This window comes from Galeopterus variegatus, unplaced genomic scaffold (assembly GCF_000696425.1).
Source record: "Galeopterus variegatus unplaced genomic scaffold, G_variegatus-3.0.2 Scaffold2288, whole genome shotgun sequence".
Taxonomy (NCBI): domain Eukaryota; kingdom Metazoa; phylum Chordata; class Mammalia; order Dermoptera; family Cynocephalidae; genus Galeopterus; species Galeopterus variegatus.
The window spans coordinates 81966-108303 of NW_007728399.1; the positions used below are offsets into that span (position 1 = coordinate 81966).

The 26338-nt window shown below is 38.3% G+C and overlaps 1 protein-coding gene across 4 annotated transcripts in view; it reads left to right on the forward strand.

The window, feature by feature from the left end:
• Positions 1 to 26338, forward strand: part of ARID4B (AT rich interactive domain 4B (RBP1-like)) — a 139102-nt gene that overhangs the window by 1082 nt on the left and 111682 nt on the right. For all 4 annotated transcript variants that reach the window (XM_008581175.1, XM_008581178.1, XM_008581177.1 and 1 more), the window contains exon 2: positions 230 to 284. In XM_008581175.1, the coding sequence (XP_008579397.1) occupies positions 279 to 284 (6 nt within the window). In that variant the 5' untranslated portion in view covers positions 230 to 278. The remainder of the gene's footprint in view (positions 1 to 229; positions 285 to 26338) is intronic.

Below are 26338 nucleotides of genomic sequence, written 5' to 3' on the forward strand. Positions count from 1 at the left end.
GTTTCTTCTGTGACAGAAATGGCGTCATCGCCGGAGACGGGAAACTCCGTCGGGTCCCGACGGCGGGGAGAGGGAGCCGCCGGGCTGGGGAGGTGGCGGGGTCGACGGGGTCGCGCGGGAGGGGGGTCGGAAGCGGCGGCTCGGGCGGCCTGGGCTCCTCCCCCCACGCCCCCGCCGGTGCCGACCGGGCACCCGTGTGTTGACCCGGTGTCTTTTGTTTCTCCTCCAGGTGCAGGTGAATCTCGGGTTTCCGAGGGGATCGCGGTCCCCGCATCGTCATGAAGGTAAGAGGACCGTCCTGAACCTGTGGGGTCCCGGGGTTCAGGAAGTCAGGGGCTGCGGCCGAGGTCGCTGCGCGGGGCTTCCGAGTGGTGCGGAGGAAGGTGTGTTTGGTGGCTCCGGGCCTGAGCCCTTCCCGGGGGACGGGGCGGGGGGTCAGCCGGGTGTACATGCACGGGCTTTGCCGTGGACCCGGAGCCAGTCACAGGATGTCCTGGGGGAGACGGTTCTCCCGGGTAAAAAGCCTCGTTTGTGCGGCGAAGGATAGGAGTAAGTGCACGAATTAAAGTGTTTTAAAAGGTAAAACAAAAAGCAGGTCAAGTAATCTGACTCTGGAAACTGAACCGTTTTGTGGTCCTGTCGGTTAACAGTGATGAAAAAAAATCTCATTTATTGTGCGAACAGGACTGCGAATTTTTAAGCAGAAAACCTACCTGATGAGCCACAAAAATAATCTTAATTGGAAGAGAATTTCGGTGATCTTTACACAATTCGGAGGTAGCTGCTGTGAGTTGTATTTCCGGGGGGTATAGGGTTATGTGGTTTATTTTCCTTTATTGATCTGTTTGCTCTGCAAATTGTCAGATGCTGTGTTGCATTGTGATGTGCGGGAAACTGAAGTCCAGGTTCCTCTTAAACGTAAACGTGTTAACTGGAGGGTAGGGTCTACAAAATAGTACTTGCTTATTTGGTGGATGAAATTGTAGCAATAAAAGTACAGGTTTTTCACTTCGGAGAATATGTAGACGAATGCTGTCTTATTTTTTAACACACTCTAGAGTGAAAAGCTTTAGATATCTGAAATGTCTAGATTCAACTGGTGGAACTTGGACACTAACAGATATTTTTTCATCCATTACTAATTCAGAAGTGCTTGAGAAGGGTGGAGTGTGTTCACAAGTATAGAAATCCGACAGAGAGCATGTTAGAATGTTAATGTCATCTACTTTTCACAGTTCCTTTGAACTGTGTTTTGAAAATATTTTTCACTTCTCTCCAGAATCAAGACTAGCTTTTACAGTACAGCATCCAAATTAAAATTTGTAATTTTTGTGTTTATGGAAGAAAGTAAAAGCTGAGGCTACTTAAGAATTTAGCTGTTATACAGAGTAATTATGTTTAGTCCAATTTTTTAAAGCTTTTTTCTTTTTAAGTTTGGGGTGCCATAAACTGTCTGAAACTGTTTATACTGCTCCGTTGCTGTGTCACTTTCATGTAAATGGAAACATATTCAGTGATGTTTTAGAAATGAATCCTTTTGTTAGTCATAAATACTAGCCGCAGCTCCTGTGCCCTTTGTACAGCAGTAAAAAGTGAATTTATTAGAAAAATTGTAAGTCTGCCTTGGTGCTAGATGAGAATTTCTTAAGAGAAGTGTTGGGTTGACTAATACATAGTAAGTTCAGAAGCTGCATGAATATAAGGTTCAGTTTGTAATAAATATAATCTGTCACAGTTTCCACTGGCACATCTTAGGTACTCTGTAAATGTTTGGTTGAAAGAAATGTAGTAAGTTGAAGGTCTTTTATATAGAAATTTCCTTTTCTTTCGTTTCCTTTTTTTTTTTTTTAAACTTGTTTGTTTAAAAAAAAATGAAAGTATGTTGGAAACTTTAGCCTTAAGCGTTTCATGGTAAGTGTTAAGCGAATGCAAATTTGGGGGTATCATTTTAGAACTACTGATTTTAAATGCTCAGCATTTCCATTTTTATGGCTTTTTAAAAGAGGTGCTAGTAATGTTAAAAAGGAAAAAGTTATTAAAATACATTTCTAGCTTTACACAGGAACTTCCTGTTTTAAGTGTAGCAAGTCTTCTGTTAGGGAGTTTACTAGTAATTACTCGTACTTAAAAATTAGCTTATGTCTTAGAACTTAATTTCTTATGTAGTAGAAGGTGAGAAGCTGCCCATGATTTTTATTTTGCTTTAGCAAAAAATGCGATTCAAAATGTATTTTTTTTTTTTTTTTTTTCCTGGTGCCTGGCTGGTATGGGGATCTGACACCTTGACCTCGGCACTACAACCCTGAGCTCTAACTATTCAAAATGTATTTAGTGTTGATTATATTGGGCTTTTTTTTTTTTTTTTTTTTTTTTTTTTTTCCTGGTGCCTGGCTGGTATGGGGATCTGACACCTTGACCTCGGCACTACAACCCTGAGCTCTAACTATTCAAAATGTATTTAGTGTTGATTATATTGGGCTTAAATCTTCTTTTCCTCATGTTCCCAGTTTCTATATTACAGTGACGATTGAGCTGCAGAAGGATTTATGCGATTTACCGAACCTTGTGGAATGTATTTGTACTTATCTGAAACAAGCTTTTAAGTTTGAATTGTCCTAATAGTGACAAAAATTTTTTAAATTTTATTGTGACAATGTATTGAGGTAATTGAAAGAGTAGTAATATTTTGGTTGTTGCTTTAAAGTCCCAAAATAATAAAAAATGTACATATTCTGTTTTAAGTGTTATATGTTTCAGCAGCAATTTTCCTGTAGTACTACCTTCAAGAATTTATTTTTATAAACAAAGCCACTTTACTGATTAGTATATTCTATCTTGTAATATTTTTGCAGTGTGTTTTTGAGGAATATGACTTGTAACACAAAAGAAGTTTGTGCTTTAATGTAGATGATGATGTTGATGTTATGTTGGCTTTTTTTCATAGTTTTGGTAGACCTTTACACATCATTGATAGCACATTATCAGAAAATGGTGGATTATTTAGTTTTAGATAATTTAAGTTTATAGATAATTCTAAGATTTAATTATGTCAGATTCATTTCCTACTTTTTCCTAATGAAAACTTTTTTCTGCTTCTGTAGTTCGCATGTTATTAATATCTCTCATTACTTTGCAGTAAGTTTTCTAATGAAATGGGCCAGATGGGCTAGGTATATCAGAATCATTAGGGGATCAGTGATCTAGAATCTGGATAGATTGGGATTTTCAGATGTACCAGTTTCTCTTCAATAATCACTGGTTTAGACCACATAAAAATAATTGATTGACTACAAATTCCCTTTTTTAATGCCCTGTGCATGTGTGCACGTTGTCTATTTTTCTCCCTCTTTCCATCTCTTTCTGTCCCTCCCTCCCTCCCTTTTCTCCCCTCTTCCTTTCCTTCCCTACCTTTCATTCTTTCTTCCTTTTCTTTACTCACTTCTGCCTCATCTCTCTTTCAGAAATCATTTAATTAACAACAATCCCTTCCATGTGTCATGCAGTGTTGAGTGGAGGCAAATAAACTGTCTTACTCTCAAGGAGCTGACAATTTAGTAGAAGACACAGAAAAATAAGCAAAACTTGCAGCATGTTGAATTTTCCATTGTACGGTAATTGTGACAAGTGCTATGGCAGAAGAGGACATCTAAATCAGAGAGCCACGGAAAGTTTTCTGGTGGAGTTAAGGCAAAGAAGGGGACAAAAGAGTATTTCAAACAGAGAGGGAACATACTAGAAAATAAAAAACAAAACAAGGTGATATATCTGGAAACTGTAAGTAGTTTGCTGTGGCTGAATTAACTTTCAAAACATGACATGTTTGGGGTGGGAGTAAAAGGGCAATGGGAGATGAAGCAGAGTGAGGGAGTTGAAAATTTTCTTGAAATTTACATGGAACTACTGATGGTTTTTCAGAAGGGTTAAAGATGTTGGATTGCATTGTAGAGAGATCACTTCAGTAGTATTACAGTGAATACGTCAAAAGGGAGGTTTAAATGGAAGATTCTAGGTGAGAAGTTCAAGTGAGAAGTGAATAAGGGCCTGAACTAGTGCAGTGGGAGTTGGAGCAGAGGGGATAGACCTGAGGTATTTAGGAAATCAGGACCTAGTAGCTCATCCTGGGGGGTAGGAGGAAGGTGGAGGTTTTTGGCATAGGGAATTAGATGGATGTTACTGTCATTTCAAACACGTCGTCATTGGAGTAAAGATTAATAGAGTTTTGGTTATTTAAGGGGATGTGTAGGAGGTCCAAATACAAGGGGATCTACGAATTAGGAGGTAAGATTAAGAGAGCAGGTAGGATGAAGTGAGTGGCTTGGTTAATCCAGTGTTAACCTTGTAGTTAATGTTTAACTGTAATATTTGAAGGGATTTAAGATCCATAATATGGCAAGTGTTTTTTTGGTTAATTTGTGGTCTTTTTGGTAAACAGGTGATTTTGTAAAATACTGACTTGTTTTTTGTCCAAATTGCTAATTCTTATGTTAAAAAAATACTCTGGATTAATACAAATTTCACTGAAGAATGTGCTTTGGTCACCTCAGCCAGTAATTTGAGTCATTGAACAGATTGTGTACCTGTCTTGTAACAGACATGGTTGATGTGAGTGTTGAAGATGCAGCAGTGAACAAAACAAAAGTTCTTACCATCATGGAGTTTACTTTCTATTAGACAGATACTAAGAAAAAAAATGTAGTGGTAAATGCTGTGAAGAGAAATAAAGCAGAATCAGAATAAGAGGCTAGAGTAACAGAAGGTGTTGCTTTAGATTAGGTGGTAGTGGAGGGCCTGTTTGAGGAAATGACATTTAAGTGTCATGAGAAACAAGTGATGCGGTGAGCCATTGAGTTTTTTGGGGGAAGGGCATTCCAGGCCGAAAAAACAAGTGCAAAGGCCCTGGGGTGAAATGTATTTGGTATGTTTGAGTTTGGCATGTTTAAGAAACAGGAAGAAGGCCATTTTAGGGCTGGAGTGGTAGGAGATGAGGCTAGAGAAGGTCGCGAGGGCTGGGGCCTTGTAGGCCATGGTAAGGACTTAGAGTAGAATCTGAGTGTGTTAGCAAGTCTTTAAAGGGTCTTGGACAAGAGAGTGAAGTGATCTGGTAAGCGTTTTCAGAAGAGAACAGTACCTGCTACATAGATTATAGACTGTAGAGAAGCAGGAGTGAGAGCCGGCAGGTCAGTGACAAGACTGTCAAGCTAGGTCTGGGGACAGATGGTGTTGGACCAAGTAGGAGAAGTAGTACTGGGGTATATTTGAAGGTAGAGATGATCAGAACTGAATGGATTGGATGTGAGGGAAAAGTTTTGCTTGCTGCTGCTTACAAGTGAGTAGCACCCCCACCCCCAACATCTCCCTTTTAGAAGATCTTTTTTGCTGTGATTAGTTGTTGGATTGGACTCTTGAAACTGAATACAACCAAGAAGGCATTCCAAACTCTTAGCAATGAACATTGTGCTGAACAGTCCTTTCAGTTGATTTTGGTTGTTGCCCTGCCACAAGCCAAGGAACACCTGGGGCCACCAGAAGTGGGAAGAGGCAAGTATTCTTCCCTTAAGGATTTGGAGGGGCACTGCCCTGCCAACATCTTGATTTTGGATGTCTGGCCTCCAGAACTGTAAGATTTTTTGTCTTTTGTCTTTTTCCGTGTCCGGCAACAGATCGCAACCCTCAGTGTTACCCCCGTACCGGACTGGGGACCGGCAACAGGATTGCAACCCTCAGTGTTGCTCCCGCGCCTCGCTCAGCCAGTGAGCGGGAACCGGTCTGTATGTGGGATCCGAACCCTCGGGCGGGAGCGCCGCCGCGCTTCCCAAGCAGCGCACTTATCCAGTGCGCCACCAGGCCGGCCCAGATTTTGGTTGTTTTTGACTTTAAAAAAAAGAGCTGATAGTTCACATACCATAAAATTCACCCTTCTTAAGTGTAGTATAATGGGGTAGCCACCAAAAAAAAAAAGTATCGTGTAAATTCATTACTTTTTAGTATTTTTACAAGATTGTGCATTAATCACTACTATCTAACTCCAGAACTATTTTTTTTTTTTTTTTAAAGATGACCGGTAAGGGGATCTTAACCCTTGACTTGGTGTTGTCAGCACCACGCTCAGCCAGTGAGTGAACCGGCCATCCCTATATGGGATCCGAACCTGGGGCCTTGGTGTTATCAGCACCGCACTCTCCCGAGTGAGCCACGGGCCGGCCCTAACTCCAGAACTTTTTAATTTTCCCCCAAATAAACCTTTTACCATTAGCAATCACTCCCAGTTCTCCCTTCCTTCTGTCCCTCCACTGGCAATCACTAATCTGTAAGGATTTGCCTATTCTGGACATTTCCTATCAGTGGAATCATATAATATGTGGCCTTTTGTTTCTGACTTCTTTCACTTTGCATAATGTTCTCAGGGTTCATCCATTTCGTAGCATGTATCTGTATTTCTTTTTTGTTGCTGAATAATATTCCATTTTATGTGTATTCCACATATGTTGTTAATCCATTTGTTATTTGGCAGACATGTGGGTTATTTCCACTTTTTGCCTATTATGAATAATGCTGCTTTGAACATTCATTTGCAAGTTTTTGTGTGAACATATATTTTTAAACATATATTTTTAATTCTCTTGGGTGGTAGGAGTAGATCTTCCACTTTTTAGGATAGTAAAATTACCTGTGAGATAACCTGTTGCTGGCTGAGTGTTTAACTAAGGTGTTTTGTGTTGTGTCAAGTGGCCACCAGGGAGTTGGACATTTTAAATAAAAATTCAACATTTATTGAATGCTTTATTATGTGCTAATCTGTATTCTAGCCATTTAGGATATATTGGTGAACAAAGCAGGTAGAAATTTTTGGCTCTTTGGATCTTTACATTTTAAGGTGGAAGGGCAGACAAATAAGAATAAACATAATTGGTAGTTTGTTAGGTGGTCAGTAGTATGGAAATAAGAGAAGAATGTGGACTGAGACAGGTTGCAGTATTAGGTAAGGTGGTCAGAGTAGGCTTTATTTGAGAAGACATTTGAGCAAATAGTTGATGGAAGAGGGGAGCTAGTAAGCCATGTGGCTGGCTGGCGGGAGTGAACAGCACAAAGGCCAGGGTGGGGTGGCTGGAGTGGAGGAAGGAAGGAAAACAGTGGGTGTGGATGGGACAGACAGGTAAAGGGGGTGCGGTTTGGGGCGGAGCAGATCAAACACATCTCGGAGCCTTTGTAAGGACTTTGGCTTTCACTGTGATAGAAATAGGGAGCCATTGCAGGTTTTGAATAGGTTTTGGTGCAATCTCATTACAAAGTAGCAAGTTTTCATTGTTTTTAAAGGGTCACTGCCTGCTGGGTTAAAAACAGGCTGTACGTACATTGAGGATAGAAGCCATAGGAAGCTATTTTAATAAAGGATGAAGGTGAAATGCTGGTGACCACAGTGGGGGAGGTAAGGAGTGGTCAGATTCTAGTTGTCTTTTGAAGGGAGAGCCATCAGGGGTTCTTGTCAGATTGAATATAGAGGGAGGAGAAAGAGTCAGGAGACACCAAGATATTTTGGCTGAATAACTGGAAAACTGGAATTTAGGTTAATGTTAGGGCTGCTTAATTTTTATATTTTATTTATATTTATTTATTAATTTTTTTTAAAAAAGATGACCGGTAAGGGGATCTTAACCCTTGACTTGGTGTTGTCAGCACCACACTCTCCCAAGTGAGCTAGCCGGCTATCCCTATATAGGATCCGAACCCATGGCCTTGGTATTATCATCACCACACTCTCCCAAGTGAGCCACAGGCTGGCCCAGGCTACTTAATTTTTTGAAAAATAATCATTTATATTTTATACTTGTGAAAAAGCTGACTGGTATATTGCTCTGTGAAATGTGGCTCTTAACAAAATTCAGGTATGCTATATCCCCTTTTTATGACAAACACATTTAAAAGAGTTGCAAACTTTCATTCTTGATGTACTGTTTAAAAGCGGGACTCATGCTGCCTTCCTTTTGGTGTCACAGAACAAAAACAATGAGTCTTTAGGACGTTTCTACGTTCATGAGAAATACGCACTAGTATTCTGTGTAAAATGGTACCCATAGTAGGCAGTAGAAACTGTAGTCACGGTAAATCTTTTGATATTTAAATGAGTACCGATTGTGGAAGGTGTGGATTTTGGCAAGGCATATAATGCAAGTAGAATTAAAACTTTTATTGATTACCTAAGTGCAAAGCATCACTTTTAGCTTGTAATTTAATTAAAGAAATATTGCCTTTTCAGTTTGGCCTCCTTTAAACCCAATGGACATGGAACAAAAGCTGTAACTAGCTTTGCTCCCAAGATGATTGAAATATTTTTGTTTACTTAATTTACACCAAAATAAGACAGTGTATTTGTTACCTCTTAAACTACAAGTCAGTATGTTTAACCTAATTTTAAAAGAGAACTTTTGTTATAAAGTTTATTGCGTTTCTGTTCTCTTAAGAGTGCAGGTAATCCTGACATTCAAATTTCTATGGAAAATAGTGTGTGTTTAGAAATCTGATTTTCAAGGGCCGGCCCGTGGCTCACTTGGGAGAGTGTGGTGCTGACAACACCAAGTCAAGGGTTAAGATCCCCTTACCGGTTATCTTTAAAAAAAAAAAAAAAGAATCCTCATTTTCATACTAAAGTTGGAGACAGCATTCAGATTTGGGGAAGAAAAAATGAGTTTATGGAAGTAAATAAAGAGTTCACTGGAAAATAAAAAGCATGTCTACTCAGGTCAGTTTAAATAGAGAAATAAACTTCATGTTCATCTTACTATACTAATGGTCATATTTTAGGCTGGTTAATAGAAGCAAGAGACAGAAGAAAGGCAAAAAGTTTTTTTTTTTTTTCTCCTTTTTGTCTCTTTTTTACTGACCGGCAACGGGATCGCAGGGTTGCGCCCGCACCACACTCAGCCAGTGAGCGGGAGCCGGTCTCCACATGGGATCTGAACCCTCCGCGGGAGGGCCACTGCGCTCTCAAGCGGCGCACTTCTCCAGTGCGCCACCGAGCCGGCCCGGCAAAAACTTTTTAAAACAACACTTGCCTTTCCTGAGCATAGTTTCCAGTATTCCTTAATTAATACTTAATCATTCTTTACTCGGAAAGTCCAAGTACGGGCTTCAGGGTTCCTATAAATCTCTCCCTTCCCCAGAGTTATGTGCAAAATTTCATATGGCCATACACTCTCCTGAGAGGAACCATAGCTTTCATTAGATTCTTGACTCACAATACGAAGGTTAAGAAATACAGCTTTGTAGTATCACGTTCAGCTGATCTGCTGCTAATCTATTTAATAGAAATAGTTTTTCGTACATCCTTCTACTCTTACCATTAAAGAAACAGGTAATCAACTGGTGACTGCATTTTATTTTCTAATTTTCTTTTGTTTAGATCACTGCACAATCAGAAAAAAGTTTTTATTGTTTTGGGAACATTAGCATTTATATGAAATGCATATATTTCTTGAAATGTTTACTTTTTTGAATTTTTAAGAAGAATCTGGATTTTTTCAATTATAATAAGCCTTTGATTCATGGAAATATTTTATATAATAATTTAAAAAGTTTCCTCTGGAAATCTGAAAGTATAGTTTTAACAAATTGGGTATTATTTATGAGACTGTTTATTATAATATTGAGAAAACTTCAAAAAGTTCAAAGAAAAATAGAATTGGAAGTTACTATGAATCTTTCCATGAACTTTTTGAAGTACCCTTGTATGTTTGCTCTTACTTTTTGCAGTTATTTGTCCTAATGGGGTTATCTGAGGCAAGGATAATAACTGAATAACTAGATGTACTTAGCCTTAGAACACAGAGATAAGCATAAAATTATTTTGCCTGGTGTCAGTGTCTTTCTAGCTTAATATCAGTGTTGATAATAAGGTGGTAGAGGGGCTAACTGTTTGGGCCATTATTATTGATTTATAAAGAAGAAAATCATACAGAAAACAGTATATATCACTGTTAGCTTTCAAATTTAGCTGTCATCAATTAGAATATCTCTTCATATAGCTTTATGCTATTAAAATGTGTCAGATTGGGCCGGCCCGTGGCTCACTCGGGAGAGTGCGGTGCTGATAACACCAAGGCCACGGGTTCGGATCCCATATAGGGATGGCCGGTTAGCTCACTGGGTGAGCGTGGTGCTGAAAACACCAAGTCAAGGGTTAAGATCCCCTTACTGGTCATCTTTTAAAAAAAAAAAAAAAATTGTCAGATTATAGTATATCTTAGTGAGACAGATACCTTATATGGGCTTTTCTTATTTAAGCCATTTTCTCCTAGTTTATAATACATTTTTGGCAATGTGACTTAACTCTCGGATATCTGAAATCCTGTGTAAAGGTTCTGTTACTGCTATATGCTAATTGGACAGTTTTTGATTGCAGGGCATAATTGCTTATGAGAGCGTAGTCATCGATACCAGTTTAATAGCAGAAGTGGAGATTATAAACTATCGACTGAGCAAATGGCATTTAATGAAAGGATTCACTTTATACTGATAGTAAAAATTATACTTGAGTATGTCTATAAAACCATCTTTGTTTAGTTAAAGTGCTCAATAAACAGTATAGCTTAGTGATTAAGTGCACATGGCATAGAAAGAGAGCAGTCTTGTTTCCAGTTCTGCCTCTCTCTCTCTGTCCTTTACTTGGCTGCTGAGGTTTGGGTAAAGTTATTTGTTTTTGAAATGAAAGTAAACATCAATTTCATGTTTTTGCAAAATCGGGATAATAATAGCTACCTTATAAGGTTGTGTAAGTACTGAAGGAAATAACATTTAAAATCCTTTTACACTGTGCTTGGCATAATTCTGAGCAGTAAGTACATGGTAGCTATATTCTGGTAGAATCCTGTCACTTAAAAAAAAAAAAAAAGATGGTCGGTAAGGGGATCTTAACCCCTTGACTTGGTGTTATCAGCACCATGCTCACCTAGTGAGCTAGCCAGCCATCCTTATATAGGGATCTGAACCCGAGGCCTTGGTGTTATCAGTACCACACTCTCCCGAGTGAGCCACGGGCTGGCCCCTTGAAGCCTGTCACTTTTTTTTTTTTTCTTTCCCTTTTTGTCTTTTTTACTGACCGGTAACAGGATCGCAACCCTCGGTGTCGCACCCATACCGGGGACCGGCAATGGGATCGCAACCCTCGGTGTTGCGCCCGCACCGCGCTCAGCCAGTGAGCGGGAACCGGTCTCCACATGGGATCTGAACCCTCGGCGGGAGGGCGCACTCTCCAGTGCGCCACCGGGCCGGCCCAAAGCCTGTCACTTTTAATCAAGACTGCTTGGGATCGAGTTGCAACTCCTGCTTACCAAGTTGTGGGCAGTTTTCTTCAACTTTCTAAGGAGGCTAGTATCCTCATTTCAAATGAGGAATGGTTGTAGTACTTAGTACCTCATGGGGCTGTTGGGGGTGACTAAATGTATTAACAAGGTTTATGACATAGTAAGCTCTCAGTAAATCGTAGCTATTATTATTAGTTCTACAGAAAGAATGTACAAATTCTTGTGAATTTATTTTAAAAAATTAAAAAAAAATTTTCGGCGGCTGGCCCCTACAGGGATCAAATCCTTGACCCTGGTGTTGCTCTAACCAATTGAGCTAACTGGAACTAGCTAGCCCTCTTGTGAATTTAAATAGGCTTTCAGGATGATATAGTGACTATAGTCTTTTTTAACTTTAAAGTTCATTTGAAGGTTTGGGGAAGAGGTTGCAATTTTGTGATTAAGGTTAAAACTTGTTATTTTTGTCTTTTTGAAATCCTTAAAACCAGATTTTTTAGTGTAAGGCGAAAACCAGATTTCTTTTTGTTATTTTTGTCTTTTTGAAATCCTTAAAAAGAGATTTTTTTATTTTAAGAAATCTTTGCTCTCATTTCTAACCTTTGTTTTCCCACTTCTTACTGATGCATAAGCTACTGTTAGTGGATACTTGTCCTCTATCCTGATTTGCTGCCGTCTTGCCCAGATAGATGGATTCTTTTAAGGGAAAAGTAAATTTTACTTCCAGGGCTAGAGGGTCGTTATTGGATAAGGTGAACCACTGGAGGTAGTTATTTTCTGAGTAAGCATCCACCTCTAGCCTTGCTTAGGTAGAGCAGAAACTTTTTTTGTCTCTTGACCAGATCGCTGTTCTGATGTGGCAGTTAGTCACCTGAGGCTGGTCTAGCATGGCAAGCGTTTGGGGGTGGGGTAAATGAGTGCTGGGGCCCTGACAAGCCCCTTAGAGTTTCTACTCTAGAGGAGTCAAAGGAAAGCCCAACAGGTGTGAAGACAGGAGCCACTATTGCTGTCATAGTTTAAGGGAGCAAAGTTTAAGCTTGGCTTATGCCTATGTGGGAGCTTTAAAAAAAATACAGCTTTTCACGTTTTCAGTTTTATCTTCCTGAGGGACCTCATCAAAGGATGCATTTCTATTTATTATCTGAATATTCTTGTTGAAAGTTGCTCAGTGATTTTTTAAAAATGGCCAACCAGAGGTCTTTTGACACTTCGTAAGTCACCTGTTTTTGTTTTGCCCCAACTTGGAGATACATTTTTCTAAACTAGTTCTATTCCTAGTAAAATTACAGAAGTTTTTATTATAAAAGCAATAAAAGCTTGCTGTAAATATTAAAAATTACAGAATAGTATGCCATGAACAGTAAGTCTTACTTTCCCCAGTCTCACTTCCTGTTGGTAACTTTTTTTTTTTTGGTGGCTGGCCACTACAGGGATCTGAACCCCCTGACTTTGGTGTTATAAAGCTCTGTTCTAACCAACTGAACTAACCAGCTGGCCCCTGTTGGTAACTTGATTCAACAGTTTGGAGTGTATTCTTCTATACTTTTTTCTTTGCATATATAAACTTACATATGAGTATTTATTTTGTTATGTTTGGTTTTGTAAAAGTGCGCTCATACTATACGTATTGTTCATAACTTTTTTGTGTCAATACATACAAATCTGTGCCATTCTTTTTCATATCTAGCAAGATTTTATTTGCATTCAACACGTTATTTTCTCTACTACCAAATGATTTATAAAAGGCACCACTTTAAGTTTTGGCAGATAGGTTTAGGCCTTGAATATAGCAGTGTTTAGCATTCAGTAGGTATTCAGTAAGTATTGTCGATTTATTTGAATGTCTGGTACTACTAGGTGGCGAATAGTCCTAGTACCAGTAACATGTACAAAGCCTCTCATGGCCCTATACATTATTATTACAGCTGCTAACTATAATGAAATATAGTTACTTGAGATTGCTACTAAAAGGTAAGTTGTGAGGATTAATGAAGGAGCCTTCCTCTGCAGTGTGGCCAGTTCTAAAGAAGCTTATGCTGTTCCTTGGGATCCCTAAGTAGTATTCATTAGAAGGGTTAATTTTGGGACAGATCATGCTAGGCAGTGATCCCAGCAGACACTCAGGGTCAGAATATGTGGCTCGTAAGGGATTCTTTAACACCACAGTTATATAATATTTTAAATGCCACATTATGTTTTTAAAGTTTCATAATCATTGGTTATTTCTTATAACATCCCTTTGAGGCAGGTCAGTAGCATTTTTCTTTTTTAATGGTTGAAGAAACAGATGCAAAGATATTGAGTGATTTGCCCACAGGCACACCTTAAACTAGATAACAGAGCCTGTTGTTTTGTTAGTAAACTGAACCATGCTTCCTTTCTATTGCTTATAAGTGAGTAATAAAGTTGTTGTCATTTAGTGACCTGTTAACAGCTTTATTAAATGGGTTAGTGTAGATTAAAAACCTTTTTGCCGGGCTGGCCCTGTGGCTCACTTGGGAGAGTGCGGTGCTACCAGCGCCAAGGCCACGGGTTCAGATCCTATATAGGGATGGCTGGTGTGCTCACTGGCTGAGTGTGGTGCAGACCACACCATGCCGAGGATTGCGATCCCCTTACCGGTCAAAACAACAAAAGAAACCTTTTGCCTATGGTTTTTATTGAAAGAAAACAGTTTTAAAGCTAGAATTTACTTTTATCTTGATATTAAACATACTTATGTAAATTTACTGTGTTCTCTTAAAAATTACAAGAAATTATATAAAAATATTTTAAGATGAATTACAGTGGACTTAGTTCTTCTGGGAGAATCTTTGCTAACTTGAAAATTAGTATAGTAAAAAGTACAAGGTTTTAAAGAGTTAATATTTTACAGTAGGAGAAAAATGTATTCTCAGGTTATATTGCTACAGGTGATTTTGAGTTGAAACAGTGTGGCCAATATAGCCCAAAGAGACTTTCAAAGGTCGTTTGGCCTTGTGGATTTAGACCCCAACTGTTCTGCCAAGGGACAACACAGAAGGTTCTCTAGCTTAAAAAAAGTATTACAACCTGGATGACTGCCCTTAAATTAAAAGTTTAGTTTGTCCATTCGAAACATTTTCTATTGGCTTGTTTGGACTTTATTATTCCACCCCCCCATTATAATTATTTTTCTCTAATTTAGATGTGCAACCTTTTTTCCTCCTAGTTGAAAAGAATTTCAGCTGTGATCTTTCAGCATTGATGGCGGTCGTTGGTGGGGGAGAGGTTTGAATAATTTACAACTACTGTATTGTAAAAAGATTTTATTTAAGGGATCATATAGAGTCTGAATATGTTCACTCTTAGAGTGTTAAGATAGATGCTTTGATGTGCGTTTGTTGTGATAATAAATAATGGTTAATCCTCATGTACTTTGATAATTAGCCCAATCCTATTTTTTAGTAAGCATGTAATTTCTGAGTTTGTCTTTTATTGCTGTAGTAACATTCCATTTATCTTGGTGTCAAACTAACTCATCAATTTTGTCTTGTTCTGAAATAGCATTAAAATATTTATCCGGCTGGGCTATTAGCTCTTAGAGCATGGTGCTGACAACACCAAGGTCCAGGGTTGGATCCCTGTACTGCCCACCTCCCACTCCCCCTGTCCCCATCATACAACCTGTGTCCTCATCATATTCTTTATGCCATCACCATCATCATTGTTTTTTTATTATCATATGATAATTTTGCTATTACTTATTTGTGCTTAATATGTGTCAATCTTTTTTTACCTTTTAAAACTTAATCTTCAAAAAAATCCTGAGAGGTACATACGGAAATATCAAGGCTGAGAGAGATTATGTAATTTTTTTACCAAGGTCATGTCACTTAGTAAGTGGCAGAGGTAGTATTTAAACCTGAACTACTCCAAATCAGAGCTCTTACTAATGCTAATGCTGTTCTGCCTTATTTAACATATATATCTTTATTTAAATATCAAGCTTCCTTAGTCCACAGATGATTTAGAAGTATCATTCTGTGTGAGTTGTGAGAGTGTGTGTATGTGTGTGCTGTGTGTATCAAGAGGAAGGAATTTTGTTTTTGTTTTTTTTTTTAAAGATGACCGGTAAGGGGATCTTAACCCTTGACTTACTGTTGTCAGCACCATGCTCACCCATTGAGCTAACCGGCCATCCCTGTATGGGATCCGAACCCATGGCCTTGGGGTTATCAGCACCGTATTCTCCCGAGTGAGCCACGGGCCAGCCCAAGAGGAAGGAATTTTGAAATGGTCTTAGCAAGAGCTGGAATCAGACACTGAAGGAAAAAGATGCTTTAAAAATTGAGACATACACATGTGTGATTGCTTAGCATTTCAACTTTTAAATGTAGACCTTGAATTATCAAGCTTTTAATATGTTCCCCGTCTTTATTTAAGAGAGCAAGGAAAGTAAAATGATTTAGAAAGAGTTCCATTAAATTTTCATAAAAGGTAGGTTTTTGTTCTGGAAAGTAAAATTTGACTTATTTAAAAAAATCAGCTTCTGTGGAATATTTTATTCTTCCTTGGTGCTGGGCAAATAAGTTTTTGTTATTTTTTAAAACATATTAAATTTAGGATTAATTTATCTTTATAAGTCAATCTGTTATGTAAGAGTATACAAGTTGAATTTTGAGGCATTGAATGGGACAGGTTTTTATAAGTATATTATTGCTAAATTTTACTTTTTACTACTTATGTTCTTCATAAAACCATTTAGCAAATTACTTTTTGCAGAGCAGTGGCAGAATTGGGCTCTGTATGTATTTGCTTCCTATTGCTGCTGTAACAAAGTGCCACAAATTTGGTGGCTTAAAACAACTCAGACTTACTATTTTACAGTTCTGTAGATCATAATTCTGACATGGGTCTCACTGGGCTGTGTTCCTTTTGCAGGCTCTAGAATATTCGGTTCGCTTGCCTTTTCCTGGTTCTTGAGACTGTATACTTTGCTCCTAGTCTCTCTGCTCTATCTTCAAACCAGCAGCCTAGTATCTTCACATCTCTCTGTCTCTGACACTACCTCTCTTGCCTCCCTCTTTCACTTATAAAAACCCTTGTGATAACATTGGGTCCACCCGGATATTCCCCCCCATGTTTTATTTTATTTATTTTTGTTTTTTTGGCGGCTGGCTGGTACGGGGATCCAAACCCTTGACCTTGATGTTACAGTGCTATGCTCTAACCAACTGAGCTAACCGGCCAGCTCCTTAATTTCACTTGTAACTTTAAATTCTGCCTTTATAGCTAACATAACATTTTCACATGCTCTGGAGATTAGGATGTGGACATTTGGGGAGGAGGGCCCATTATCCTGCCTACCAGGAGCTCGTTAGTTTAGCAAAATGATTTAGCCCAAAAGGCCTCTGTGTAAAATGAGATTAATATTTACTGTTTACCACGAAGGAATTTTATGAAGATGGAAATTATATGCCAGTGCAGACAGACTATGCACACAATATACTCAATTACCAGATGCTTTCTGGTTGATCTTACTTGCTGGGTAGATGCTTGGGGGATAGGTAGTCTCCAAGGTAGCCAGTGGGTTTGGTAAACTCCAGTCTCAATACCTGGAGTTAAATGTGGCCTCAGGAAGCAGAACGAGATGTCAGTGAGTCATATACTTTCTGGAGAGTGAGACGTCATTCACTGCTTTTGTTTACTTTTCATTTGATTCTTCTAAAGACAGGATTTTGTTTTATAATTCAGCCTTTTCCGACCTTTGCACATTAAAGATAGTGATGAAAAAATAGGTGAGTGTTGCTTAACTCTAATTTGTTTTATGATTTGAATCTATCTTAATCTAGAGATAAAACTCACTTTTTTTTTTTTTTTTTCCTTTTTGTCTTTTTTTGTGTCCGGCAACGGATCACAACCCTCAGCGTCGCGCCCGTACCGGACTGGGACCGGCAACGGGATCGCAACCCTCGGCGCTGCCCCCACACCTCGCCCAGCCAGTGAGCGGGAACTGGTCTGTATGTGGGATCCGAACCCTCGGCGGGAGCGCCACCGCGCTCCCAAGCGGTGCACTGTAGCAGTGCGCCACCGGGCCGGCCCTAAAACTCACTTTTTAAGCAGGAGGCTTTTCTACTTACTGTGATTTTCCAGTGTAGAAAATAAGGGATTCCTTGAGTAATTGTACTTTTAAATCATATTTACTTATGATCATTTTGTATGTGCCTGATTGGTATTTTTTGAGGTTAATGTTGTCATTTCTTAATTTTTTGTTTGAATCACCTTTTTGGTTTAACTAAAAGTCTTTTGTGTGTGTATATAGCTGGTACGGGGATCAACCCCAAACCTTGGTGTTATCGGCACCATACTCTAATCAACTCAGCTAACCGGCCAGGCCCAAATCTTTCAACTCTCAAAACCATGGTGCTATAAGGCAAGATCCACAGAGTGAAGGAGTAGATAGATGGTGGAAATGGCTGTCACAAAACCCTTGCTAAAGGTAATTTTAGGGACAGGCATATGCCTTCTGTATTATTCCTGACTCCAGTTTAAAATTTGGGGCACGCTGCTTTAGAATAAATTTAGCAAAACATTTCTACGTGGATATTCACTAAGTCATCTTGTAGATGTGATAGATGGAAAGAGAGGTCTGCTAATTCTGTCTTATTACAAACTGAAGTAAGTAATTGATTGAGGTGTTCTCAGTCCTGTGGTTGGAAGAAAATGTGTATATTTCTAGATTGCATTATGGTATATTTCTTTATACATAACTGCTTGTTGAATATGGTTTAAGTTAGAATGTGTCTAAAAATTGAATTGTAACCAGTGATTTGGTTCTTGTAGCACGACAGGATTCTTTGACTTTAGGATATCGTTCCTGATTCTGACCCTTCTCTCCTTTGTGCTATCACTATACGCTGTACATATTTCTAGCGTAGCCCCTATAACACTCTAATGACAGGCAGTAAATACTGTACAAATACTTATTTTCATAAATGCATCAGTACAAAATCAGTTTCACAAAGTTCTGTGTGCCTGAGTTATAAATTTATGCTCTCAAAGTTTCTGCTTTACATAAATGAAATATTTTGTACAGTGTTTTCTAGAATGTAGATACGTGAATTATCTGAGTTTGCTAGTACATATGGTACTTCCTGTATTCAAATTGTCACTTAACGTTTTAAAATGTCTGTACCTCATTTAAGTGGAGGTGATAAGTCCAGGAACCACTCTTCATTGTTGAACTTTATCAGAGGTGTATTAGAAGCAAAAGAGGATGTGTTTCAGGATGTGGTATTTCTCACTTAATCACCCTGATAATAGATAATGCAGTGGAATGGATTTGTCAGGTTTAAATCCTGCTCTGCCTCTTAACTAGTTCCATGGTTGTTTTAGTCCGTTTTGTGTTGCTATAACAGAATTACCTGAGACTGGGTAATTTATAAAGAAGAGAGGTTTATTTGGCTTATGATTCTGGAACAGCTGCGTCTGGCATGGGCCTCAGGCTGCTTCTACTCATGGCGGAAAGTGGCAGGCTGCCAGCGGGTACAAGCAGATCACATGGCGACAGGAAGCAAGAGAGAGAGAGGAGGTGCCTTTTAAGCAAGGAGCTCTTGTGGGAACTAATTGAGTGAGAACTCACTCATTAATCCTCCTTTCCCCAGGGAGAGCATTAATCCATTCATGAGGGATCTGCCCCCATGACTCAATCAGTTCCCAACACTGCCACATTGGAGGAGATCAAATTTCCACATGAGTTTTGGAGGGGATAATACATCCAAACTCCATCAATGGTCTTGGGCAGTTTCTTCTTTGAGCCTTATTTTCAGTATATGAAAAATGTGGATAATATTTACTTTGATGCTTTGTTCTAAATTACATAAGATGATGCACATAAAATGTTTTCTACCATATTTGGTTTATAAGTGTCAAAAATAATAATTGCAATATATTGTCAGGTGCGGGGAGGACCACTTTATTAGATGTCTGCAAATTACCAATTGCTGATAGCTTAATATGTACTTCATATGGTCAGTGTGCATTGCATTGGAAGTCAAAATGTGTGGGTTTTTTTATTTTTTATTTTATGTATGTATGTATGTATGTATTCATTCATTCATTCTTTTTTTTTTTTTTTTTTAACTTTCCTGGTTCTCTCCGCACCTCTCCCCGCTGTATTTAATTAAAAAAAAAATTGAATGGCTTTTAGAGCCACTGGAAAATATCTGTTTTGGGGGCATGTTTTTAGATAATGTTAAATTTAGGAACATAAATTTTAGGCGAAAGATAGTGGAACCTCAGTGATTAAGAATATAAACTTTGAAGTCAACCTGTTTGAATTTTAATCCTGTCCCCTTTACTTACTATATTGTGACCTTGGGAAAATGACTTAAGCTTCTCTGATGCTTAATTTTAAATCTTTGAAATGAGGATAATGATAAAACCTACCTCCTACTTTGGAAGGATTGAGTGAGGTAATCCACGTAAAGCATTTAGCATGGTGTCTATTATCCATTAAATGATCAACAGCTGTTATTGTTATTAGTAATGATGTAGGAGAAAGGAAAAGTAGTAAGCAGGTATTCAAGTGCTAGGGTGTATTGTTTAGAGCAGCATTATCACTGGGAGTACAATGCAAGCCATGTGTAATTTTAAGTTTCCTAGTAGCTATGCTAAATAAATAAAAAGAAACAGGTGAAATTCATTATAACATTTTGTTTAGCCCACCACATCCGAAACATTCTCATTTCAACATGTAATCAACATCAAAATTATCAATGAGATATTTTACTTTTTTTTTTCATACTATGTCTTTGAAATCTGGTGTGTATTTGAACACAATCTTTTCATTGGCGATACTTGCTCTGTATTTAGATTTCATAAAATTTACAGTTGAAAAAATAAATTCAAATATGCAGGTTGTTCTAATCATATGTAAAAGTCTTCTGATAACTGACTTGAGTATTACTTTTTAAGTTAAAACTAATTGGTTGGTGGCTCCTCATTGGATAACATGGGTTTGGAGACTCTTCCTCCTGTGTCCTTCTCCATGCCTCCCCTTGGAGTTGTTCTATGGTGCTTGTGATTTTGAACTTTCTGTAAGAAAGTTCTCTCTTCTTGCTTAGATAAGGTCTTGCTATCATCATTTAAATAGCTTCATACTCATTAAATTCTGACATTTCTTGATGTATAGAGAATAAATTGTTTTCATTTGTTTCCTGTGCATTTAAAGTATTTTTCTTTGATGTTTCATTTAAAAATCCTTACCTTTCCAATAATTTAAAATTATTTTTGTTTAAAAATGCTTTTATTAAAGTACATCTATTTAATAGATATTGTGTCTATATCAGGTGCCAAGTACTTTTTTTGTTGTTAAAATTACATTTAGATACTAAACCTCACATATACAGCTCATTTACCTTTTATTTCATTTGACTTAAATAATAAATTATTTATTTGATTTGATTGTTGATACATAATTTATTTTCATACACGCATCTTTTCTTGGGGTACTTTTTAAAGGAAAATTTAACATTTTAGTGATTTTAAATAAAAATTTAGGATTTATTTCCATAATTGTACAATACAGGGGTACTTCAGAAATTTGTGGAGAAAGAGAATTAAAAGATAAAATGAATCTTTCCATGAATTTTTTGAAGACCCCTCATATTTATGTTTAAATTGAAACAAAAACTTGGAGACCACAATAAAGCTCTAGGTAGGCTGTGCACATTTAAGGAAATACCATAAGTGAACCTTTTGCATAAAGAATTTAAACCAAATGCCCTAGAGATGTACTTCCCTTTAAAAATAATCAAAATAAAGATATGATGGAAGGGGGCATGTATCACTGAAGAATATTTATTTAAAATGTATTTTTGTAGTTTTCCTTTATTTGTCCTGCAAGTCATATTTAATTTAGAATAAACTAAATATGGTAATAATAGTAGTAATTAAAAAAAAGATAAAAAAAGACAAAAGGAAAAAATTAAGAAAAAAGATAGCCAGAGTTTGAGTACTGCTTTGTATGTGTTATGTCTTCCAAAGACAGGTTATCTCATTTAATCTTCATGACAACACTATTAGAATGGATACTTTTATTATTTCTGTGTACAGATAAGGAAAACGAAGCCCAGAGAAGGTATAGTAGAACGTGGGTTTGAACTTAGTCTGACTCCAGAGCTTGCATTGTTAACAACCACACCCCCTACTTACCGCTGGATAGAGTGAAAAAGAAACGGGAGTGTGTTTTTTTTCCTTACTAGTGTTTCCGGGTTTGTTTTATGGGGAAGCCAGGGTGGGTAGAGTAATGGGGGGCAGTATGGGACAGAGTTTTAGCCACTTATTTGGATATTTAAGAACAGGACTAAATATTTAAATTTCTTCTTGTGACAATGAAAAGATATTCAGTAAAGCCACATTCTTTTCTAGTTCCAGATTCTTTGTGTCATACATTTAAAAACTGGCAGAGACTCTAAAGACACTTTGTGCTGGTCCTAAATGAAGCTTTAAAACCTTTTGCAAGATAGTACTACTATAGGCAGCTACCACTGATGGATAAGAATTATGAATTCAAATTCTGCTGTAGACCCCTTCACTTGGGTCTCCCAGAGTACTGTTCCACTTTTAAACCAGTGCCAGGAGTTAAATCTCAAATGGTAAGGTTAAACACTGATAGGCAAGAATTGTTTGTCAATTCTGCAAGTAAACAACTCCTTGGTGTATTAATGTCTGGTGTTAATTTTTGACTAGCCTGACCTCTTAGCATTTGTTATTTCTTCAGGTATTAAACCTTCAGATAATTTAAAAAACAGTTTGTCCGTTAGGTAAACAGTAAAAAGCTTCTTATGTACATGAGCTTTAATTAAGTTCATACTTTTTTTTTTTTTTTTTTGTTTTTTTTCGTGTCCGGCAATGGATCGCAACCCTCAGTGTCGCGCCCGTACTGGACTGGGACCGGCAACGGGATCGCAACCCTCGGTGTTGCTCCCACACCTCGCTTAGCCAGTGAGCGGGAACCAGTCTGTATGTGGGATCCGAACCGGACCGGGACCGGCAACGGGATCGCAACCCTCGGTGTTGCTCCCACACCTCGCTTAGCCAGTGAGCGGGAACCAGTCTGTATGTGGGATCCGAACCCTCGGCGGGAGCGCCGCCGCGCTTCCCAAGCGGCGCACTGTAGCAGTGCGCCACTGGGCCGGCCCTTTTTTTTTTTTTTTTTTTTAAAAGATGACCGGTAAGGGGATCTTAACTCTTGACTTGGTGTTGTCAGCACCACGCTCTCCCAAGTGAGCGAACTGGCCATTCCTATATAGGGATCTGAACCCATGGCCTTGGTGTCATCAGCACCACTCTCCCCCAAGTGAGCCACAGGCCAGCCCTTTAATTAGGTTCATACTTTAAAGTAGCTCTAAAAAGTACAGTGAGATAGAGGGACTTATGATAAGACTGCTGTTTTTTGTCTTTTTGGCAGCTGGCCAGTATGGATTATCTGAACCCTTGCCTTTGGTGTTGAAGACTCTAGTTTTTAGTGAATGAAATGCCTCTCCTCCTAGATCGAAGCTATCTTTTGTGGCAAACGTTAACAGTATGGTTTAGTTTCCTATCTCCATGCCCATTAAGTTATAACTTGAATTGATTTGATTGTAGTATTAACTGTGATTAAATGTTGATGAAATAGATATGGGGTCTAATTAAGTACAGTGAAGATCTCAGATAAAATGGAATTAGAATGGAATTAGAATGAAGTATGCTACGTAAGCACCATTCTTTTTTTTTTTTTTTTCCTTAAAAAATGGTGTTGTCAGCACCACGCTCAGCCAGTGAGCAAACCAACCATCCCTATATGGGATCCGAACCCATGGCCTTGGTGTTATCAGCACCGCACTCTCCCGAGTGAGCCACGGGCCGGCCCCTACGTAAGCACCATTCTAAAAAAATACTTAACTGTGGATAGACACAGTGACTGACCATATTGCAGGTAGTATGTGTGTATATGTATTTAATATGATGTAGCAATTGATTTTTAGATTAAATACATTAGTTGTAAAAAAGTTTTTAATTTTTGGAAAATTCAGTGATGTTCATATTATGGAGACTAATAAAAAGAAATGATTAGTGGTGAATACACTCAAGGGTAACAAATGTACTGGTAATACAGCTTCAAAACTTTATTACAGACATTTTAAGGCATGCAAAACTAAGTTATGTTTCACATACTCATCTCCTAGCTTCAGCAGTTGTCCACATTTTGCCATTCTTGTTTTATCTATTTCACTCTGCTGCCCCCTCTTTTCTCCTTTCCTCCTTACCATGTAGCAAATCCCAGGTATCATTTTACCCATAAATATTTCGGTATATATCTCAAACACACGTGGACTTTTTTTCAAAACATAACCACAGTGCCATTGTCAAAGCTGATAACATTAACAATAATTCCTTAATGTAATCCTGTAGCTAGATCATGTTTAAACTGTCTGTCTCAAAAATGTCTTTTACAATTGATTTGTTTACATTAGGACCCAAATAAAGTCTTCAAGTTGCAATTGGAAGATACATCTTTAGTCTTTTAGATCTCCTCCCTGTTCACACACTCTCTTTGATGAAGAAACCATGTTATTTAACCTGTAGAATTCCCCACATTCTGTTTGGCTGATTGCATCTTTGTGGTTTGGTTTAACCCCTGTAATTTCTTGTAAATGGGTAATTAGTTCTAGAGGCTTTTCCGGTGAACATTCTTCATAGGAGGCACTATATTCATCCTATTACATATCAGAAGGCACATAATGTCAGATTGGCTCACTTTCCATATTGCTAGGTTTGGTCAGTGGTTTTAGGTGTTGTTAGCCTGATCTATCCTTTATCAAGTTCCCGTCAACTTTCATCCAAAAGTTTTAGGAGCCTGTAATGATTGTTGCCTAGGTTCATCATATAAGGATTGCAAACTGGTTATTTTTATATTAGTCTTCCTACACTTATTAGTTGAAATTTTCCTGTAAACAAAACTTTTTTTCCATCTATTTAATGTCTTTAACATCCAGAAATTCATGATAAAAGGTTAATTCACACCCAGGTTTTGCTAGTTTTTAGAATAATGGGTTGGTGGTTTAGGAACCTCCTAAAATGATCATTGAGTTTTTTGGGGTTTTATTGATATCATGGAGTTTTATGTTTTGACATGCTTTAATCCATTGGGGTTGCTGTATTTGATGGTTCGGTTGTCTCATTCATCTTTGGCCAGCTGGAATCCCCTTCACATGGTTTCTTGTGTTCTTTTGAATATTATCCCTTAGTTTTTTTGTTTGTTTGTTTTTTGTCTTTTTCATGACCGAGAAGGGGATCGCAACCCTTGGCTTGGTGTCGCCCGCACGGCGCTCAGCCAGTGAGCGCACCGGCCAGTCCTATATAGGGTCAGAACCCGTGGTGGGAGTGCTGCTGTGCTCCCAGTGCCACACTCTCCTGAGTGCGCGGGGCTGGCCCTATCCCTTAGTTTTTTTTTTTTTTTTAAATTTTATTTTGTCGATATACAATGAGGTTGATTATTGTGGCCCATTACCAAGACCTCCCTCCCTCCTCCCTCTCCCCTCTCCCACCCAACAATGTCCTTTCTGTTTGCTTGTCGTATCAACTTCAAGGAGTTGTAGTTGTTATATCTTCTTTCCCCGACCCCAGTTTTTTTTGTGTGTGTGTGTGAATTTATTTATTTATTTTTAGCTCCCACCAATAAGTGAGAACATGTGGTATTTCTCTTTCTGTGCCTGACTTGTTTCACTTAATATAATTCTCTCAAGGTCCATCCATGTTGTTGCAAGTGGCAGTATTTCATTCGTTTTTATACCTGAATAGTATTCCATTGTGTAGATATACCACAATTTCCGTATCCACTCATCCAATGATGGACATTTGGGCTTGTTCCAACTCTTGGCTATTGTAAAGAGTGCTGTGATGAACATTGGGGAACACGTATACCTTCGACTTGATGATTTCCATTCCTCTGAGTATTTTCCCAGCAGTGGGATAGCTGGGTCATATGGCAGATCTATCTGCAATTGTTTGAGGAACCTCCATACCATTTTCCATAGAGGCTGCACCATTTTGCAGTCCCACCAACAAAGTATGAGAGTTCCTTTTTGTCCGCATCCTCGCCAGCATTTATGGTTCAGAGTCTTTTGGATTTTAGCCATCGTAACTGGGGTGAGATGGTATCTCAGTGTAGTTTTGATTTGCATTTCCCAGATGCTGAGTGATATTGAGCATTTTTTCATATGTCTGTTGGCCATTTGTATATCTTCCTTAGAGAAATGCCTACTTAGCTCTTTTGCCCATTTTTAAATTGGGTTGCTTGTTTTTTTCTTGTAAAGTTGTTTAAGTTCCTTGTATATTCTGGATATTAATCCTTTGTCGGATGTATAATTTGCAAATATTTTCTCCCACTCTGTTGGTTGTCTTTTAACTCTGTTAATCATTTCTTTTGCTGTGCAGAAGCTCTTTAGTTTGACATAATCCAATTTGCTTATTTGTCCTTTGGTTGCCCGTGCTTTTGGGGTCATATTCATGAAGTCTGTGCCCAGCCCTATTTGCTGAAGGGTTTCTCCTATGTTTTCTTTAATAAGTTTTATTGTTTCGGGGTGTATATTTAAATCCTTGATCCATTTTGAGTTGATTTTAGTACATGGTGAGAGATATGGGTCTAGTTTCAATCTCCTGCAAATGGATAACCAGTTATCCCAGCACCCTTTGCTGAAGAGGGAGTCCCGACCCCAGTGAATAGACTTGATGCCTTTGTCAAAGATCAAATGGCAGTAAGTGCGTGGGTTGATTTCAGGGTGCTCTATTCTATTCCATTGATCAGAGTCTCTGTTATTATACCAATACCATGCTGTTTTGGTTATTATAGCTTTGTAGTATAGTTTAAAGTCAGGTAGAGTAATACCTCCAGCTTTATTTTTTTTGCTCAGCGTTGCTTTGGCTATTCGTGGTCTTTTGTTATTCCAGATAAATAACTGTATAGTTCTTTCCATTTCTGTGAGAAATGTCATAGGAATTTTGATGGGGATTGCATTAAATTTGTATATCACTTTGGG